The 21903-nt window shown below is 25.7% G+C and overlaps 7 protein-coding genes across 7 annotated transcripts; 3 read left to right on the top strand and 4 right to left on the bottom strand.

Moving 5' to 3' along the window:
• Positions 1 to 505: 505 nt before the first annotated feature.
• Positions 506 to 2736, bottom strand: DICPUDRAFT_95334 (uncharacterized protein; the record flags this gene model as incomplete). The annotated part of the gene is made up of 8 exons (XM_003291253.1): positions 506 to 837; positions 923 to 998; positions 1065 to 1224; positions 1295 to 1539; positions 1612 to 1803; positions 1873 to 1983; positions 2049 to 2478; positions 2561 to 2736. The coding sequence occupies 8 exons, from the start codon at positions 2734 to 2736 to the stop codon at positions 557 to 559; spliced, it is 1671 nt and encodes a 556-aa protein (XP_003291301.1). The 3' UTR covers positions 506 to 556.
• A 1514-nt stretch (positions 2737 to 4250) lies between these two features.
• DICPUDRAFT_12699 (uncharacterized protein) lies at positions 4251 to 4520 on the bottom strand (the record flags this gene model as incomplete). Its single annotated transcript, XM_003291252.1, has 1 exon — positions 4251 to 4520. A coding segment is annotated over one exon (270 nt), but the record flags the coding sequence as incomplete, so codon positions are not given.
• Positions 4521 to 8317: 3797 nt separating this feature from the next.
• On the top strand, positions 8318 to 10645 carry DICPUDRAFT_81978 (uncharacterized protein; the record flags this gene model as incomplete). Its single annotated transcript, XM_003291261.1, has 2 exons — positions 8318 to 9584; positions 9978 to 10645. The coding sequence occupies 2 exons, from the start codon at positions 8318 to 8320 to the stop codon at positions 10643 to 10645; spliced, it is 1935 nt and encodes a 644-aa protein (XP_003291309.1).
• A 3994-nt stretch (positions 10646 to 14639) lies between these two features.
• On the bottom strand, positions 14640 to 15146 carry DICPUDRAFT_38762 (uncharacterized protein; the record flags this gene model as incomplete). The annotated part of the gene is made up of 1 exon (XM_003291251.1): positions 14640 to 15146. One exon carries the CDS (start codon positions 15144 to 15146, stop codon positions 14640 to 14642), a length of 507 nt encoding a protein of 168 aa, XP_003291299.1.
• A 1336-nt stretch (positions 15147 to 16482) lies between these two features.
• On the bottom strand, positions 16483 to 16638 carry DICPUDRAFT_155890 (uncharacterized protein; the record flags this gene model as incomplete). The annotated part of the gene is made up of 1 exon (XM_003291250.1): positions 16483 to 16638. One exon carries the CDS (start codon positions 16636 to 16638, stop codon positions 16483 to 16485), a length of 156 nt encoding a protein of 51 aa, XP_003291298.1.
• A 994-nt stretch (positions 16639 to 17632) lies between these two features.
• On the top strand, positions 17633 to 17809 carry DICPUDRAFT_13646 (uncharacterized protein; the record flags this gene model as incomplete). The annotated part of the gene is made up of 1 exon (XM_003291260.1): positions 17633 to 17809. A coding segment is annotated over one exon (177 nt), but the record flags the coding sequence as incomplete, so codon positions are not given.
• Positions 17810 to 20452: 2643 nt separating this feature from the next.
• On the top strand, positions 20453 to 20998 carry DICPUDRAFT_38752 (uncharacterized protein; the record flags this gene model as incomplete). Its single annotated transcript, XM_003291259.1, has 1 exon — positions 20453 to 20998. One exon carries the CDS (start codon positions 20453 to 20455, stop codon positions 20996 to 20998), a length of 546 nt encoding a protein of 181 aa, XP_003291307.1.
• Positions 20999 to 21903: the final 905 nt, after the last annotated feature.

Raw genomic sequence — 21903 nt, 5'->3', positions numbered from 1 at the left:
AAGAAATATAATTAATATATATATATAATTCTGTATATTTATAATATATATATATATAATTTTGGGTATTGTAACATCTGTTTATGTAAGATTCTGAAAACTTGTATGTTATGACATCCAAAAAGCTGTAATCAATATGTTTTGTAGCAAATATAGCTCCCTTTATTATAGTGAAGAGAATTGTGCTTTGAATACTTGTTTTCTCCTTTCATTAATGGTTGCTATTTCTTTTTTTTTTTTTTTTTTTTCATAGAAACATATTGGTAATTTTTTTTTATATAATCATTAAAGTAATTATTTAAAATTATTATTATTGTTATTATTATTTAAAATATGTCATTATTAAAATTTTATAATAAAATTCAGTTCGATACATATAGTGATAAATGGTCTATTAAATAATAATAATAATAAAAAGTCACTTCTAATTCAAAACAATTTATTTTTTATTTTATTAAATATAATTAATTTTAATATATAAGAATTAAAGATTATTTTTTTTTTTGTATAATTAATTTTTTTTTTAAATTAAAATGGTGAAAAGACAAAAAAGAGTTTACTCTAAAGTTGGATCTAGTTTTGAGGCAGGGGTGATATTAAGTTTTTCTTTGGTAGCATCGATTTGTTTATTTTCTTTTTCTAATTCTACCTCAAGTTGAGCAGTACAATTCTCAACAATCCTTTTGGCTTCATCTCTTGATGGAAGGTTGTTCATTACTTCATCAAAGTTACCCTTTATGCTAATGATTGCAGTTGCAGCGGTTTGATTGACATAGGCTAAAGCTAACCAACTCATACCTGATTTTTTAATTTCATTTTGGAAATCAACTAATTCATCTATATTTTTTGGTTTAATAAAATAGTTAATACCAATAATCAAAAATCATTAATAATATTATTATATTATATAAAATATATTTACCTGGGTCATCCTCAGCTAAATCTTTCATATCCTCAATAGCAGAAATCTTTGAAAGACGTTTGCAATGGGATTCAACCTATTTAAGTAAATATAAATAAATTAGTATCTTGATAACTATCGAAATAAATTTACATATACATACTTGTAACCAAAAGAGTCTTGTGTTTTCAAAGATAGTCTTAACTTTACCCATGGTACTAATTACAATTTCTAATGATTTAATACTAACTTCTAAATGACTCTCTTCTCTTGAAAGATTTTGAAGTTCTTTTAAGTTCTTTGCTAAGTTAGCATTGGCATTTCTGTTTATGAAATCAATATAATTAGATAAAAGAAAACAATAAGTGTTAAATGTTCTTTAGTTTTAATTACCTTTGTAAATCTTGGTATGAATTTTTTAATTTTCTATATTCCATTTCACAATTTTCTGATCTGGCAGCTTTTTCTTTCATTTCATCAGCAATTTCATTTGAGACATTTGAAATATTGTTACCAAGTTTTTCAATTGCATTTTTAATTTCATCAATTTGATCACCTAAGAGTTTCTTTTTTTTTTTTTCTTTTTCTGTAATGGAGCCATCCTTTTCTTTTTCTTCAAGTTTCTTTTCTTCTTTTTCCTAAATAGATTTTTTTATAACATTAGTATTTATTTTAATTTTAATAATAAAAATAAAAAATTTTCTTTTTACTTTTTTCTCTAACTCTTCTTCTTTTTCCTCCTTTTGTTTCTTTAATTTTTTTTGTTTGTTTGTTACTTTGGTAGCAGCATCATCCGTTGGATCTTGTTTGGTTTCATCTTTATCTTTTTTACCACCAAAAATGTTCTTAATGGCACCTGTTGGTGGAGCGCCACTATATGCAGCAATCATAGGACCAGCAAGCTTGTGTTTTGAAAAAAAATAAATAAATATTTTTTATGGTTAAATAATTATTATTAATGAATAACTTACTTGTGAAAGTGGTTCAGCAACAGCACCAATAATTCTAATGATAAATGACATTTTACGTTCTTCCTCAGCTTCTTTACCGGCTTTGTCTGCTAAATCTTTCATTTCTTCAATCTATTCGATTTATAATAAATTAATATGATATAATTAGGTTCAAATTTAAAAAGTAATACACTTACTTGACCCTTTAATGATGCGATTTCACTTTTAAGACTCTCTGCATTAGCATTCAATTCACCTTGTTTCTTTTCATTTTCTTTTAATTCCTCAACAGATTTGACCTGGTCATTTGTTGCGGTTTTTAAAGCATCCATTGATAATTGTACAAGATTTTCAGCTTTTTGAACCAAAGTGTCAGATATTGTGGCCATTTCTTTTGCTTTTTTAGCTGCTCTACCAATGATTTCAATTGATTTGGCAAGTTTTTTTTTATTTGCAAATTTAAGAGCAATATTGTAGAATTCAATACTGTCAATACATAACATTACAAAATTTGAAGATGTATTAACTGTATCATTAATCATTGATTGATAACTACCGAGAATTCCAATAATTGGTACACTGCTTGGGAAATCTTTTGAGGCTGCATAGGCTATCTTTAAGAGGTCACTATTATATGATTTTTTAAAGAAACTAGTTAGTACTAGTTTATAATAATTAAAGAGTGAATATTGCATATTTAAATACATACCCAACTGTTGCTAATTGTTTCATAGCTTGGGATACATTGATAGTTACATAGGTTTGAAGGTTACTATTAACAGCATCCTCTACAGTTTTGTTTTCCTTTACAGCATTTTCGATATCAGGCCAGTTTTTTATTTCTGAGAAATAGTCAAGTGGTTGTATTTTTTTTGAAACAGACATTAGGTATTATATATATAATATGAAAAAAAAATATTTATTTGTTATTAATAAATGAAGATGAATAAAATATAAATAATAAATTTATAATCAATTATTAAAAAAAAAAATTTTAAAATAATATAAATAATCTTAAAAAATTATTAAAGATTGATTGAAATATTTGACAACTTACATTAAAAACTTCATTAGGGGGCAGTTTTTTATAACCACCAAGATTGTGTGTGAGTATTATTGTTTTTACATGTAACTATTGAAAATTATTAATGAACACTGGAAAATTAAATTTTTTTTGTTTTTTTTGTGAAAAAATTATTTTTTGTTTTTTTTTTTTTTTAAAAATTAATTTTTTTTTTTTTTTGGTTTATCTTTTTTTGTTAAAAATTAATTTTTTTTTCAAACAATATAATGGGCATTTTGAATCTTCAGGAGAGTTTGACGGTTTACAAAAAAAATGAATGATTGGAGTTTGGAAAAGCTAAAATCAATTTGCAACAAAGAAACACATAAAAGAAAAGAGGAGTTAAGAGAAAGCAACAAGATTGAAAAAAAATCCAAACAGTTAAAGAAAAGATAGAGCTATTAATAATTCATTATAATAATATTTTTCTTTTTTTTTTTTTTAAAATTTTGGGGCTGTGTTTAAAATAAAATTAAAAAATAATATTTATGGTTAAATTTTAAAAATCACTTGATGAGATCTTTGGTAAAGTTGATAAAAGGTTTATTTTAAAAAATATTTATTCCCAAAATTTTTTTTTTGAATATATATACAATTGGAAAAAAATCAACCTTTTGTAATGTAGATGGAGCTACTTTAGTTATAGATAAATAATAAATATAAATTCTAAAAATCAAATAAATATACAATCTAAGGTTATCAACAATAGATTACAGAATAGTCTATTCTTCCTGATATAATTAACCCCAATCAGAAAGGTTTTACTGGTGGCAGAAAAATTACTGATAATATAATGACAGTAAATGAAATAATCAAATATTGTATCAAAAACAAACTACCAGGAATCATTACTTTCTATGATTTTGAGAAAGCTTTTGACTCTATATCTCACGATGCCATATACAGAACACTATTACACATTCAAGTACCAACCAAGCTAATAAATCTTATTATGCAACTACTACCAATTCCTTTGCAAAAATAGAAATAAATGGTAAAAATACTGATAAATTCATAATAGGACGAGGAGTAAAACAAGGAGATCCTTTATCACCGACTCTTTATGTAATGGTAATCGAAGCTTTGGCTAGATCTATACTAGAAGATAAATCAATAATTGGACTTCCTTTAGACAACACAAACAGAAGAATCAAATTTCAAGGTTTTGCAGATGATTCATCTACATTACACTTTTTTTTTTTTTGAAATTTCCCCCACCACACCTGAAGTATTTTGATTTTGATTTATTTGATGTATTTGTTTATTTGTTTAGTGCTGCAGTGAAATTTGTGTTTTGATTTGGATGAGTGGTTAAAAAATCATTCTGTAGTGGAATACCTGAATCTATTAATTTCTTTTCAAAATCTTTAACCAGTTGAGCAACCTCGTCTAAATAATGGAGTGGAACCCATATATCATGGTCTTCTGAAGCATTCTTGAATCTAATACGATATTCAATTCTTGAACCTTTACCATATCTTCTATTTCTTTTCTCGATAATTGACTCTATTTCATCGCCTAACGGTATGTGTGTCCTCTTCCTTCTGTTGTCGAATAATACCCTGTCTTCTTCAATATAAGGTTTGATATCATCCACGTGTACTACCCTTTTTAACATTTGATAACCTGTTTTTGTAATTGATCCTCGAGTGCCTTTGTACGATCTTAAATGGACCACAATAATTTGGTAATAACTTTAATTGTTCTTCTACCTTGAGACCTTTGAAAGTATTTAATTTTGAACGTTTAACTAATACCCAATCACCTAGTTCGTATATAATATTCTCTCTATCTTTGTTGTATTAAATTGATTGTGAAATCTGAGCTTCTAACATATTATTTTGAGCTACTTGACGGTAATGCACTAAAGCTTCTGTGAAGTGAATATTATATTGAGTATTGATACTAATAGGCATCCTAGGTTCGAAACCATATACAACACTCATTGGTGATAATTCCGTTGATGAATTAATTGAACTATTGATTGCTAATTCTATGTTCTTAATTTCTATGTCCCATCTTAACCTGTTCTTTGTACTCTTCATTAAAATTTCCTTAACTGTACGATTCATTCTTTCTGTTTGACCATCTGCTTGCGGCCTTGCTGGAGCTGTAGTTTTCATAACCATTCCCAATTCCATTAATTGATCCCAGATTTCGGCAGTGAATAATTTATCATTATCACACACTATGGAGATTGGTAAACCATAGCTACATACTATATTATCCCAAAATATTCTGGCTGCTTCAATTGCTGTTATCGTCTTTTTGCATGGTATTAACTTCGCCATCTTACTTAATCTATCGACAATGACATATACACAGTCATTTCCTTGTTCTGTAATCGGTAAGTTCATAAAATCCATTGAAATATCGTCCCACGGTCTTGCTGGAATTGATAATGAATTTAATAACCCATGTTTACTTTGTTTTACCTTGACCTTCTGACATTCTGGATGGCCTGAGTACATAGTTGAATGAGCTTCATCTAAAATTGTTGTTATTTGTTCTTTACCTTTAATAATAACTCTTCTAGTTTCAGTATTTGGATCTTTATAATACAATATACCCTCCTCTTCTATAACCAAATCAGTTCTTGTCTTAAATGCTTCCAACCATTTCCCATCTCTTTCCGATGCGCTATTATACCCATTTCTAATTTGTTGTAAAAAGCTGCTATCCCAATCTAAATAAAACCTAGCGTCTCTACTTAACATATCTGCAACGTAATTTAATTCGCCTTTTATGTGCCTGATTTCAAACTGGAACCTACTGACCAAATCCAACCATCTGATGATTCTGCATGGGGCTTCTTTCATTGTCTGGTAGTTCACTAAATTAATGATTTTTTAACCACTCATCAAAATCAAAACACAAATTTCACTGCAGCACTAAACAAATAAACAAATACATCAAATAAATCAAAATCAAAATACTTCAGGTGTGGTGGGGGAAATTTCAAAAAAAAAAAAAAGTGTAATGTAGATGGAGCTACTTTAGTTATAGATAAATAATAAATATAAATAATTCTAATAATCAAATAAATATACAATTCTTTGTTTGTGAAAACTAAAACCGAAAACTAAAAACTAAAAAATAAAATTTTATTTTTTAAATTTTTCAATTTTTTTATTTTTATTTTATTTTTAATTTTTAATTTTAAATAATAAATTATTTAAAATAAAGGAAAATATAAATATATTATTTAGTTGAGATATAATTATAACTGTAATATTCATTTAATTCTAAAATGCATATGTTTTTTTTTTTTTTTTTTTTTTTTTTTTAAAAGTGAAGATAATTAAAAGCAAATGCTTTAAATTAATCAGTAAAATTTTATTTAATGTTTTTTATAATGTTTTTAAAGAAAATATTCTAAACTGTTGATATTTGGTAAAGATTTGATGCTGATGAAGTATGCTCTTGCTATTCTTCTTTTGAATTTTCTATATTCTTCATTGATGTTGCTAATTGTTTGTGGTTGTTTAGCGTGTCTTTCCTTGATGTTTTTTAAACCTTTTAAGTATTCTAAAGTAGCTAGTTTAGTCCATTTTGAGGTTAGATTCTTATAATCGAGTTCTTTTATTGTATTTTCTTGATCGTCATATAATTCTTTACATGTAAACTTGATGAAATACCAGGGCTATGGCATTTATATAAGCGAAACATCTAGTTAAGTCGAAATCTATTGCTTTATAGTTCCATTGGAAGTGTGATTTGTGGAATCTGGTGTTGTTGTAATCCATATTTATTTCTCCATCGGATTTGCGACCTTCTGGGATTTTGTATGTAATATTTTTTATTGATATATTCCTTCTTGATCTTGTTATGTCCAGTGACCAATTGAGGCCCCTTCCTGAAGTAAAGAATATAAATGATTTTAGTTTATTGAAGTTGATGAATTTCAGAGTTTTTTCACATTTGAAAAATAGATGACCATATGGATCATTATTAAGATTTTCATTACATAGTCTACATGGTTTGTTGTGAATGAAGTTGATGGGTAAGCATCTTGCTTGGAATTTGAATAGAGTGTTTCTTGATTTTGGATCTTTAATATTAAGTATATTATTGAATAGGTTGATGTAGCTATAACCTGTAAGTTGAAGACATTGTTGGAATTCTGTTTTGGGTGTAAAGCTGTTGAGATTGTTTATTTCCGAATACCATTCTGCTAAAGAAAGAGGTTTGCCGTCTTTATTTTTAATGGATTTCAACCCGTCTAGTAGTCCTTTTTTAACTTTTATTTGTATCCAATCATTGTAGTTTTTAAATAGGTAATCTGAAGTTATTGTTTTGGTTAATATTTGATATTTCCACCTGTGTTGATATTCTGATTCTATTTTGTTAGTTTCAATTTTATTGATTATTTGATTTATCATCCATAATCTTTGTGCTTTTTGTCTGTTTTTGATATTCCAAAGATTCCAACCTCCTTGATCCATAGGATAATTTGCAAATGCATATGAATACTATTACAATCAATGGTTCATAATTGCTCCCATTTCGTTAAAATAATCTTCTGGAAGATTGTAACATAAAAAATGACTCCCCGTCCGGGAATTGAACCCGGGCCTTTCGCGTGACAGGCGAAAATCCTCACCACTAGACCAACGGGGATGAGTTATAAATTAGTGTTGTATAACTGCCCCCCCGTCCGACCATATATATACTGTTATGATATCGCTATATTAACGCTATGACCCTAGGCTAATTAAGAGTCACTAACTGCTGTTTACTAACTACTGCTTAGTAACTACCAATTCCAGTGTTTCCAAATAACTTAAGAATTAGCTTCTAGAACCAATCTCATTCAGTATAAATACCTTAAGTTCTCAGTCTAAAACTTCAGAGGTTTTTTTATTCTATATTATTAAATAAACTACAATTTCATTACACATATAATATTTGTTATTTGTTGTTTATTTGTTATACTTATTTTACATATATATACTTAATCATTTGTAAGCTGTATAGAGCTTCATTACATTTTGGCGACAGCTCATCAGAATCTGTTTTGTCTCGTTTTGCGTTTGTTTTAAATTTTTTGGGGGAAGAGAATTAGGTTATTTATCTCTTTTATTGTTTAGTTAATTATTGTAATCTTTTGTGTGATAAAGATATTTTGTTCAAGTTTTTAATTCAGGTAATTTTATGTGTTAACCCCAGTTTTGTTTTAAGTATAGTAATAATTGTAGTAGTTTATTTGTTTTTAATTGTTTGTTAAAGTGTGTTAACCTCTCCACACAATATTCGGAAGATTTTAAATTTTTAAAAAAATTAATTAAAATTTTAAAAAAAAAAAAAAAAAAAAAAAAAATTTTATTTTTAATTAATTTGTCGGTTCATAAATAAGAAGATATAAAAAAAAAAAAAAAAAAAAAATAAAAATAAATTTCAAAAATGTTTCCATTTAATAACCAAGGTGATATAAATAGTAATTCAGAAAGTAATAGTTCAAATTTAGAAAGAAATGACGTTTTTAATAATAGTTTAAATAATAATAATTTTGAAAATGAAAATAGTAATTTAGTAAATAATAAAGTTAAAAATAATTATCAAGTTAAAGCGGAAGCCACAAATCCTACTGTAAAACCTACAGGTATCATTCCACCATCCCAGAAAAAACCTACAGTAAATAATAACTCAAATAATGCCAAGTTAAAAGAACAAGAACTAAAAATGATGGAATTGATAAACAATCAGATGAAAATATTGAAGGAATTAAATTTTCAACCAAATCGTACTCCATTTCCAGAAGAATCTAAATTTGATGGAGCTAATAAAGCAGAGTTCGATAAGAATTGGGATTTATTTGAATTCTTATTTAGACATCATTTTGTTAGACCAACAAGTGCTAACTTACTCTCCAGTTTGCGTGGTAGTGCAATAGATAGATTAAGATCTATTGACCCGTTTAATTCAAATTCCGTAGAAGATAATATTCTCAGGTTAAGAAGATATTATCAAGATAGTCCAAGTGTCGTCTTGGATAGATTCTCTAATTTTTCTAGAGAAAATAAATTTAAATCATTAGATGCCTTGCTACTTGTATTCTCAATAGTAAAGAAAAGAAGTAATTTACCAGATGAAGCAGCAATCACATTTTTAAACCAAGCTTTAGGATGTAATTTTAAAGATTATTTGGCTTTAAAATGTAGAAAGGACTCCACTTATCAAGAATATCTCGAAGAAGTAAGAAACTTAGAAATCGCTTTCACTGAATCCAAAGGAGTTTCCTTATATTTAATTAAAGAACCATTAAATGGTATTTTTGGTACAAATAGAACCCCTAATGTCTCAATGGCAAATGCAAATAATCCAAGTTTTAATGTTGCCGGTATAAGTAATGATACACAAAACATGTCCGTCGTTTGTTATTCGTGCGGAATGGAAGGACACTTTAGTAGAAATTGTCAAAACAAGGATAAGTTTTCACAAAATAGAAGTAATAGATATATTAATAGTAATCATAGGAATAATAATAATTATAATCAAAATGGATATAATCAAAATAATTACAATAATTATCAGTTAAATAGAAATAAGAGTAATAATCAAAGATCAAGTTTTAATAGTTATAATAATAATAATAGTAATAGAAATAGATATGTTAATCAACAAAATTATAGAGATAGAAATAATAGTAATTTAAATAATGACTATATAGGTAATGATGTAAACGTCGAGCCAACAATCAACACAATCGCTAGTGTTTCAGGATATAAAAATGTATGTGCAAATTTGAAGATAAACAATCAAGGTGTTAGAGTTCTCATAGATACTGGTGCTAGCTTATCATGCATAAGAGAATCACTTGCAAAAAGACTCAATCTCTCAATTAACTCAAGTAAAAAAATCATACAATCTGTAAGTAACCACAGACTACTTCCTATTGGTACAACTATCTGTAATCTTTCGTTTGGTCCTGTTTCTGAACAAGTTGAATTAGAAGTATTTAGAGATGTCGATATCTCTTCGTCATGTATTTTAGGTTTAAACGGTTTAAATGCCATTGGTGCTGACCCAATCCTTTCAAGAAGTAAATTAGTATGTAGTAAAGCTAATTGTTTTGTCCCGTTATATTCGTACACTGAAAATAGTACATCGCTAGATAGTAATTTCAACCCAGCTCAGCTCAATTCAACCTCAGTTAATGTTCTCAATTATCAGTCTTTAAAGCCCAAACCCGATAATAATTGTTATAGAATCAACTCTGTAAGATATGCCAATAAATCAGAAAGCATATTCAGTCAATCATCATCACACCCGGACCATCACTCATCAACATGTCAAACATCAATCAAGTCAAATAATATAAATTCTCGTAATAGTAATAATTTTAATAGTAATAGTTTCAATAGTAATAATAACAACTTTAATAATGTCAATTCCAGTAATAGTAATAAGTTCAATAGAAATAATAATAACTTTAATAATAAAATCAGTAAGAAATTCAAGCAACCACCTGCATTCATCAAATCTTTAGAACAAACAGTTATAAATGCAGATAATCATTCAACTCAAAATCCAAGCAGTACACCGTCAATTCACAACCAAGTTTATCAGTCCGCTCAAGATGGATCAATTATTCTCACTGCTGTGCAACAAGCTCAATTAAATAATTTGTTAAAGAAATATGTTCGGAATGTCAAAAGAATTTTATTCTCTCAAGGCCGTTTCAATTCGGTGCCGTCGAATTTCCAAAACCGTGGGGAAAATGTAGTATAACTGCCCCCCCGTCCGACCATATATATACTGTTATGATATCGCTATATTAACGCTATGACCCTAGGCTAATTAAGAGTCACTAACTGCTGTTTACTAACTACTGCTTAGTAACTACCAATTCCAGTGTTTCCAAATAACTTAAGAATTAGCTTCTAGAACCAATCTCATTCAGTATAAATACCTTAAGTTCTCAGTCTAAAACTTCAGAGGTTTTTTTATTCTATATTATTAAATAAACTACAATTTCATTACACATATAATATTTGTTATTTGTTGTTTATTTGTTATACTTATTTTACATATATATACTTAATCATTTGTAAGCTGTATAGAGCTTCATTACATTAGTTTTATAATAAATAACTCTTAAAATAGTAATAGTTTTCCATAAATAATATATTTAGTTGAAAATGTCACATGTTTAACATATATATACATTCATGTCAACTTGTTTATGACACTATAAATACTCCAGTAATAATTCTTTATTATTCATTATTATCATCTTCTAACTTCTAATAATAATAACAATTAATAATATAATAACTAAAATACTTAAATAAAGGTTTCTAAACTATATTTCTATTTAACTATATTTCTTTATTAAACTTAGTAATAATTATACATTATTATATAATTCCTGTAACTCTAGTAAAGCTCTAACAGTAACCGTCTCTCGGATAGGGGTCATTTCATTACATATTTTGTAATGAAGCTCTATACACTTTACAAATAATTAAGTATATATATATGTAAAATAAGTATAACAAATAAACAACAAATAACAAATATTATATGTGTAATGAAATTGTAGTTTATTGAATAATATAGAATAAAAAACCTCTGAAGTTTTAGACTGAGGACTTGCGGTATTTATACTGAATGAGATTGGTAAATAAGAAGATATAAAAAAAAAAAAAAAAAAAAAAAAAATAAATTTCAAAAATGTTTCCATTTAATAACCAAGGTGATATAAATAGTAATTTAGAAAGTAATAGTTCAAATTTAGAAAGAAATGACGTTTTTAATAATAGTTTTAATAATAATAATTTTGAAAATGAAAATAGTAATTTAGTAAATAAGGCGTGAGGTGACCAACTTAGCAAAAGGGAAATTTCTTTATTTATACTATTAATTTGAACTGCAACTTTATATGTTCTAACCATATGGGGGTCTTATACTACAATTCTGTTTTGATGTACCCGTGGGGTAGTAGTTCAAATTAATACAGTACAAAACTTTGGCGAAAAACTGTATTTCGTGAAATTAAGATTCAGAGAACAATCAAATAGAGATACCTCATAATCAACTAAAGCTCGTGTTGTTTGGTGGACTATTGTTGAAGTGGTTGTTTTGGTTGTTATAGCCGTTGGTCAAATTTGGTACCTCAGAAAATGGTTCGAAACTAGATCTTCAGGCAGAGTTTAAATAATAATATAATATAAATTTTTAAAAAATAAATTAAAAAAAAAGAAAAACCAAAAGATATGTTGTCATTAATGTGCTTTTTATTTGTTTTTTTAAAAAAGTTAAATTCATTATTATTTATTTTATTTCGTTTATTAAATATATCAATAGAAAAAAGTATCAATTGGAAAATTGTAAAAAAAAAAAAAAAGAAAAGTGGTCAAAAATTTAAGACAAAAATAAGTTATTAATCAAATAAATTAAAATCTTTATTTAATAAATATGTATTGTTTATAGATCATCAATAGATTATCAATTGTATAAACTATAAATAGAGAATTTTATTAACTCTATAAAATATAAAAATGAGCTTATAATTGATAATAATTAAATTGAATTATTTATACTTTGTTATTATTTTAATTTAATTATTATAATTGATCATTTTGATTGTTAACTAGTGTAAATTGATTATTATTATTATTAATTAGATTATTTTAATTTGAATTGTTTTTATCTTATTGGTTGTTTATCGATTAATAATTTGAAAAGGTGGTTTGGGGGTTGATCCGGTTTAGCTACATCACCGCTGTTACCCTAATATATTTGTTCACCTTGAAGGATCATTGTCATAAAATCTTGAGTATGTGTTTGAATAATAGATTGTTCTGCACCTATAGTAATAACATTTTCGATGTTGCTCGAGCTAATAATGACCCGTGTTGTTCATAGTTACCAGCAGCTCTTAAAATAATAAAATCTGGATAGTCATAATGCCGGATAGGAATCACTGGATCTTTTCTTCATCTAAAACCATGATGATACCATAGTTGCTTGGCCAGAACAATGTCTGATATTCATCAAATAGTTGATTAGAATGAAACTTCGATCTGATTGCGGGGACTTTTGAACACTAATTGGACAGTCAGTACCTTAATTGTTTTTGACATATATGATAAAACTTTCTTTGGGTCTATTTCTTTATTCGGTGGAACATAATCTAAAGTGAGCGGATCCTTTAATTTAGTTTATCAACCTATTATTTTATTTATTTTATTTTATTTTATTTTATTTTATTTTATTTTAAATAAAATATTATTTGATTTTTATCTATTATTAATACTATTAAGTATTATAATTATTATTGCTATCTAGATCTTTTTTTTTAACTATTATTATTTTTTTTTTTTTTTTTTTTTTTTTAAATTTAACAGCTGCTAATACATTTCTTGAATCAGGCTCTGCATCATTAAATGAAATAGGTTACCATACTTGATCTGCACAAATAATAATAATTAATTTGTGTTAGTATTGTGTTCATCTATTCCTTATATAGATTTGTTATTTTTGTTTTAAAATAATGTGCTTATTTACTTACTTGAAGGCTTTTTAAAACTATAATTATTGACCTATCATTTTTTTTTGAAATATTTATGTGTATATATTGTGTGATGCAAAAAATAAAATGAAGAAATATAAATTTTTTTTTAAAATAAAATAAAAAAAATTTTTAAAAAAATCAAAAAAATAAAATTTAAAAATAAAAAAAAAAGCTAACACGAGATTATTGGCTGAATAAATCGACTGCATTATTATTATGTTGAGTGTGATTATATATTACAACCTTGATAGAACTTGAAAATAAAATAAAAAAAAATAAAAAAGATTATTAATTAATATAGTTTAATATTAAATAAAAATATTAATAAAGATAATATACCTAAGTCATGATTTCTACTATATAGGAAAATACAATAGGGCGACAGCTATCAATAAATCTTGAACCAATTGCATTTAATTTACTAATTACTCAACTATTGAGCTACTACTTAAAATATTACTTGGACCCCCATTTGACCAATTATTTGAACTACTACTTAAAATATTAGTTGACACACCAATTGAATCACTATTTGACTACCAATTGACCCGATTATTTGAAACAACGTTTGAATTTTGATGTAAGCTACAATATGAACCACTACTTTAAACTAACTTTTGAATTACGATGTGAATACCACTTGAACCACTACTTGACCGATACCTGAACCATACTTGATCGATTATTTGAACCACCATTTGAATTACGATGAAAATTACCACTTGGACCACACTTGACCAGTTGCTTGAACCAACATTTTAATTGTGATGCGAACTACCACTTGAACCACCACTTGTCCGATTACTAGAACCATTTGAACCACGCTTGATCGATTACTTGAACCACCATTGGGACCTTAAATTGAATTTGCTATAGGTTTTTTGATACGTTTGGGCAATTGATCAGATGCTGCTTATTTTTTTCCAGATGACTAATGATGGTTATTAATATATGTTTAAAATTAATTTTAAAAAATAATATTATTTTACATACCATTTTCTGTCTATAAATTATTGATTAGGTGTACTAATACCGAAATTTATTAGACTAATGCCAAAACATTCTGTGACGAAATCTATTGTATTAAAAAATTAATTAATAAATTATAAAAAAATTAAAAAAATAAAAAATAGAAAATATAATTATTTACCTTTAATGTTTTTAAATATGCCTCGAATTACTTTAATATTGGACCATGCTTATTAATTATAAAATTTGGCGTAAGGAACCATAGTGTTGTTCTGCATGGTGAGACAAAATAATTACTCTGGAGTTTTCAACTGAACGTGGAGTGATTTCAATGAAAAAGCTGCTGTTAGATTCAACTGATGAAATAACGGTAATTTTAGATTTGAAAATTTCAGCAGCGGCGAGTAAAGTTAAGTGGTCTCCCCATGTACCCTTTCTTGCCATTTGGATGCAGTACTTATACCAACTAGTGGCATTGGCAAATTGGTATAATTTTGCACCATTTGAAAGGGTTAAGTTTTTATTTTTTATGAGCCATGTAACAATGGCTATTCTAATTTCCATACTATGGTTCAAATCGCCATAAATTTGGTCAGATAGGGCATGCATCTGACAATTGCCATCACCTGGGATAGCTCTACTGTTCTCTAAACTGTAGAGCTCCAAACGTTCATTTAAACGTTCTATAGCTCTATCTTCTGGTGGTGTTTGAGGAGTATTGACTGTCCCTGAGTCAATATCCATAGATTCATAATATTGAACATTATGATCAATAAAATGTGTTTTTGGTGGTGGTTGTGATTGTTGTTGTGGAATTGGTTGTTGTGATTGTTGTGGTTGTTGGGGTTGGGGTTGCTGACTAATTCGTTGGATGAATGGGATTTGTTGTTGTGATTGTTGTAGTTGTTGATGTTGTGGTTGCTGACGAATTAGCTGGATGAATGGGATTGGTCTTTGTGCAGATTCTGATGCTGATGGTGCTGATGATGCTGGTGCTGATGATGCTGGTGCTGATGATGCTGGTGCAGATACTGATGCAGATACTGATGCAGATACATATGATGCAGGTGCAGATGCAGATATTGATGCATATGGTGCTGGTTCAGATGGTGCAGATGATGCAAATGGTGCAGATGAAGATGATGCAGATTCTGATGCAGATGCGGATGGTGCAGAGGCAGCGGCAGCGGCGTTTGGTGGGTCTTGATGATTTGTGGTTAATTGTACAGTTAAATTATTGTTAATTGGGTGTGGTTCTTGAGTGTTGGTGCTATTATTGTTTCTAATGTTATTTCTAGTGTATATTTTCTTATTAATTAAAAATGCTAATGAGAAACTAGTGATACCACATAAAATGTAAAAAACAAGTAATAAATCCATTTTTAAATAAATAAATTAAGTTGTAAATTATTTTTAAATATATTTAAAAAATTATTATTGTTATTATTAAAAATTATTATTGTTATTATTAAAAATTATTATATGTGCCGAATATTATAATGAAAAAATAAAAATGTATGATTATTTGTATGTATATAAAATAATAAAGAAAAAAAAAAAAAAATAAAAAAAAAAAAAAACTTTTTCAAAATACTATGAAAGAAAATTAAAAAAAAAAGTAAATTAAAAAAAATTAAAAAATTTTAAACAGTGTTTAATGAAAAATGAAACAGTGTGGTTAATCATGCAACTTGAAGAAAATAATATAATTACAAAAACTTCATTTGGTTCATCGATACGATAAAATAGATTTCAAAATGTTTGAATTTTTAAATTCAAATTAATAAAATTAAATAAAAATAAAAGATAATAAAAAATTTGCTTTTTTAATACTGCTATCAATATTTAATTAAAAAATATAGTTTATTAATTTGTTTAAAATGTATTTAAATTATAGTTTATTATTTATTTAAAAAGTTTGTCGGCCGGCGGAAATCGGATAGTTTTTTAAAAGCTTAACTAGTTTTCTTTGGAATTGCAGTTTTTATCTGAATGAAGCAATAAATAATGCCTTTATTAATTCATCTTTTTGGTTGGTTTTGATTTTTAAAGCCTTTTAATTTCTTCTTCTTCTTTGATTTTATAATTGTTGAATTCCATCTCTAAAATATGTGATTTGTTTTTGAATCATTTGAATACTAGTTTCTTTTTTGCTATTGATATCTTTGATCTCTTCATTTTCTCTCCTGTAATGGATTAGTTTACATTCTAAACTTTCTATTATCTCTTTATACATTTGAATATTTCTGTATAATTTGGTCCTTTGCCTCAATTTCTTTATTTAAATTTTTATAAATTAAAATGATTTTATTTTGAAAAAATATTTTATCAAAATAAAATCATTTAACTTTTTTTCTATTTTTGCATAATTTTATATCTCTCATTTTTTTTTATCCTCGGCTTTACATCGGGTTTTTTTTGTTTTATCATTAAAACATTAACCCTTTGGCTATCTGTAAATTTGCATCCTATGATTGAAACTGATTTGGAATAAAATCCTCTCAACCAATGGGATTTTGACCGCTTTGAACACCTGATATTTTGCTGAGTTTGTTAAATTGATTTGCTTCTAATTGTAAATCGACAAATCTGTATTCACCACGTAGCTACAAGAGTATCAAAGTCATTAAAGATAAAACCTTACAACCTAACTTTACCAATTACCACTATCACCAATCCAACCACAATCACTATTTAGACTCCACAAATTTGCTGGCCATATTTTTTTAATTTTTTTATTTAATTCATTTTTAAACCCTTTATTTATTATATTTTTTTATTTTTAACAACAATTTAAAATATTTTAAATTTTATTTTATTTTTTTTAATTTTTTTTAATTTTTTTTTTTTAATTTTTTTAATTTTTTTTTAATTTTTTTAATTTAATTTTCATACCTCTCCCTATTTTTACAAAGATGGATAGAAAAAGAAAATTAGATAATGGTGAAGACCACACATTAACAAATAATAATAAAAAATTAACAACAACAAATAATAATATAGATACCAAAAATAATAACAATAATTCCAATGATAATGATAATAATGATGATAATAATAATAATAATTATAATAATGAAGATAAACAAGATAGTATAGAGAATATTAGTAATGAATATAATTCCTTTGTAAATAAAAATTTCAATTATTTTACATATAAAGAACTAAGAGAATATGCAAAAAGACTTTGTATTAATGCCGGTGGGAGAAAAGAAGAGATTTATAATAGAATTGAACAACTTTTAAAATTAAAACAATCGTTAATAGAAGAAAATCAAAAAAAAGAGAAAATCAATTCATTTAATAAATATTCAACAGTATTGAAATTTAAAGATAACATTGAACCTTTAGAATTTTCATTTTGGTCCACATTTAGAAATAAAACTATTTTCAAAAGAATTTTTTCCAATTTCAAACTCTGTAAATCATTCACATATGAAAGATTATTCAACATTGATCATATATTATTTGGATTCTCAAATGGCAAAGAAATATTAAAAGATAAAGTAAAGAGTGGAGAATTCTTAAATTTTAACAAATCAGATCTCGGTATATTTAATCCTGGTATTGGTTTACTCTGCTCCCACTTTAGAAAAGATACAGAAGAGAATAGAACCTTTTTTAACCAAATATTTAAAAAGTACCCAAATTCCTTTCACAAGTTTCAATTTATTTATTATGCAATTTTAGAATCAAATATTACCGTTTTAAAATTATTAAATGTTACCGATAGCACAATAATTAACCAAATAGTTTCTGAAAAAAAAATGGAGTTAAAAGTTTCAAGTTATAAAGAAATTAAAATGATAAAGTATTTAAATTCTATCGGCTTCAATACAAAGAATAGTAAAGTTAAATGCGATTTTATAAACGATGAAAAAAAGAAACCAAGATTCTTAATCTCCCTCAAAAATATCAGAATTTTCGAAGAAACCTTCAAATTAAAGCATTTGGTTAAACTAGTAGAATGTTTACCAATCATTTTTAAAAATCTTAAAAAGGATCAAACAAAATTAATAGATTCACTAGCCAAAAAAATAATATTTACACAAGATCAATTAAAATCCACTATAAATCAACTCTTAGATCAGTTTTCAGATTTAATATTAAATAATATAAATTCAGATAATAATAATAACTTTGGTAATAATAATGGTGAAATCAAACCAATAATTTTAAACTATATAGATTTAGTTTATTCAGTTGCAGTAATGAATGAAATGCCATTAAATTATTATTTACTATTCAGGGATACAGAGTCAATATTGATTCGACTCTCAGAATTAGGAATAACAGAAGATAATTATGAAAAACATTTCAATGATTTTTTAAAGTTTTCAAAATATAGAATAAAGAGAAATATAATTTCATATTACATTGGTTTTTTCAACTCCAAATTGAACATAAGAAAACCATCTTTTTATTTCAATAATATTAGAATCGACTATTTACTAAAGTTTGTAATGTTAAGTAATAATATCGAGTTAATTCAGCTTATTGTGGATGACCATTCTCTTAAATTTATCGAACATCGTATTAGTGACCAAACCGTTATTGAAGGTATCGAGTCGACAGAAGTTTTAGACTACTTTTATAAGAATCATCCAAATTCTATATTGTTCAAAAATAATAATAAACTCTGTTTCTATGTAAAAAATATCACAGTTTTAATGCATTATGAAGAGTTAATGATCAAATCTGGTACTCGCTTCAAAGCTGATTTTTCTTTAAAGTACAAGCCAAGTATACCAAAATTTCAAATATATTATAGGGCATTAGTTAATCCAGCAGCATATAGTTTAGAAAAATATGGGGAACTAGAGTGCGATTCATTTTTTTTGGATCAGGGTTCAACACCTGAACTAAATCAAAGAGCAATCGAATTAATAAAATCAAATAAGGTTAAATACTTTTCATGTTTTCAAGATACTAAATATATAACGGTACTAAATAAAGAATTGGTATATTGGTTTTTTGAAAATATAGCATCAGCATTACCAATACATATCGATAATACTGATCAATATGGTGTAGAGTTAAAAGTCAAAAGTAGTGGTGGCCAATTCGTATTGTTTCGAATTTCAAATTGGTTATATATCGAATTGCTTTATACATTAGGAAGATACGATCGAATATTTCAAATTATAAACTTTGAATATGGATATATAAAAAGTTATCCAACATCACTCGAATTTTTAGATCAATTTTTAAATCACACTTTAAAAAATGGGTTATCTGAGGATAACAAAGAGATTATATCTTACTTTTTGCAAAAATGTTTAGGAATGGGGGATTTAAGAGTTGCAAATCTAATAGCATTAAAGTACAGCCAATTATTTAATAAAAAATCAATAACAAATAAAATTTCAATTTTAGATACATTCAAATATATATTACATACCTCAATTAATATGGACTATATTGAAGTAACTCAATTACTATTAAAATATATTTCAATTTCAAAAAAAGACTATAACGAATACAAACAAGGCCATTTTTCTATAGTTGACGAAAAATTAAAAAATTATTTTAAATAAACAAATAATTATTTCTTTATAACTTTTTTTTTTTTTTTTTTTTTTTTTTTTTTTTGGGATTTTTATATTGTAAAATTTAGCGCAAGAATTTATATCAAATAAATAAAATATATAAAATAAAATTTTTTTTTTTCTCCATTTTAATTTTGAAATAAAAAAAAGAGTCATGATCGGACATTAGGGCATTATTAGAAATTTTGTGCAAACTTGACCAGTTTTTACAATTTTTTTTTTTTATTTTATTTTTTTCAATAAATTAAAAAAAAAATTAAGAAAAATTTGGGGAATAACCACGCAAAATTTTATTAATTTTTTAGTTTATTTTTATCTTTTTATCATACATGCAATTTAACAACAAAACAATACCACTTATAAAATACAAGAAAAATAAAATATAAATTTTAAAAAATTAATATAAATATAAAAATTAAATTCAATTTTTTAAATAATAATTTATAATAATAATATTATAAAATATAGTAATATATAATAATATAAAAATAAAATAAAAAAATGTTTAAAGCAATTTATAATTTCTTTTTTGACTATTTAAAACTATTTAGTGGTAGAGATAGCAGAATTTTAATGCTTGGTTTAGATGGTGCTGGTAAAACTACTCTTTTATATAGATTAAAGATTGGAGAAGAAATATCTACAATACCGACAATTGGCTTTAATGTTGAAAGTATAACACATAAAAAAGTATCAATGATGATTTGGGATATTGGAGGTCAAACTAAAATTCGTGATCTTTGGAGACATTATTTTTATAATTCCAATGGATTGATCTTTCTAATTGATTCAAATGACCGTGAAAGATTAGGAGAAGTAAAGGAATCAATGGATTATTTAAGAAGCCACGAAGAACTAAAAAAAACTCCATTTTTAATATTGGCAAATAAACAAGATATTAAAGGTTGTTTATCTTTAGAAGAAATAATAGAGGCATTAGAATTAGAAAATTGTAAAGAAAGAAAATGGTATATTCAAAAGTTATGTGCTATAAATGGAGAAGGTGCTTATGAAGGTTTAGAGTGGTTATCAAAGAATATGTATTAAAAAAAATAAATAAAGTAAAAGTAAATTTGTAAATAATAATAAAAAGATGGTTCATGGAATAATTCTTCAAAACATTTTGGAATTTATTTTTTATAATATCTTGAGTAATAGTTGAACGTTTGTTTTTTCGAATGCTTTCTTTGAAGAATGTCTGAGTAATCAACAGGCAGCAAAAGACGGGTATGGTTGTTCATTTTCTTGGACTTTATCACTATTGTTATTGTTATCTTTATAGTTGTGACCAAACAAACATAGTACCAATAGCTCTTGCTAAAATATCACCTTGACCACCGCATCTTCTTGGCATTCCTTCATTATCGCATAAAATAACTTGGTTTCCATCTGTAATTATATTTTCTTTTCTTTTCTTTTCTGTACAATTGTTATATTACCATGTCTGATGAGTAAGAAAATACTTTTTTTTTGAAAATTAGAGTCTAAATAAATAAAACTTAATTAAATCTATATAAAATAATCATTATTATCTTTTTAAAATGAAAAAGTTTAATAGGTGTTTTATATATCATTTTAATCCAAATTTAATGAATTTTTCATATAAAATAAAATATTTAATCAAAATGCTCAATTTAAAATTAGAAAAAATTAAAATATGTTCAAAAAAAAAAAATTAAAATTTTTTTTAATTTTCAAATAACCATCTAAACAGAACCTTTTTAATTTTAATTTTTACAAAAATTTGAATTTTATTTTTTTTAATTTTTTATATTTTATTAATTATATATTTATCAATAATTTTTTATTTATCCCATACTCAATATTAAATTAATTGAATTATATTCAAAACTTTAAAAAAAAAAAATTATTTTAAAATTAAAGCAAACAAAGTCAAACTCAAGCTTCCATTTTCCAATCAGTCTATTCTGTTCCGCTTATTCCTGCTAAGT

Source organism: Dictyostelium purpureum (genome assembly GCF_000190715.1).
Source record: "Dictyostelium purpureum unplaced genomic scaffold DICPUscaffold_269, whole genome shotgun sequence".
Taxonomy (NCBI): Eukaryota; Evosea; class Eumycetozoa; order Dictyosteliales; family Dictyosteliaceae; genus Dictyostelium; species Dictyostelium purpureum.
Note: the sequence above shows the minus strand (reverse complement) of the source record. Positions and strands in the feature narration are given on the sequence as shown.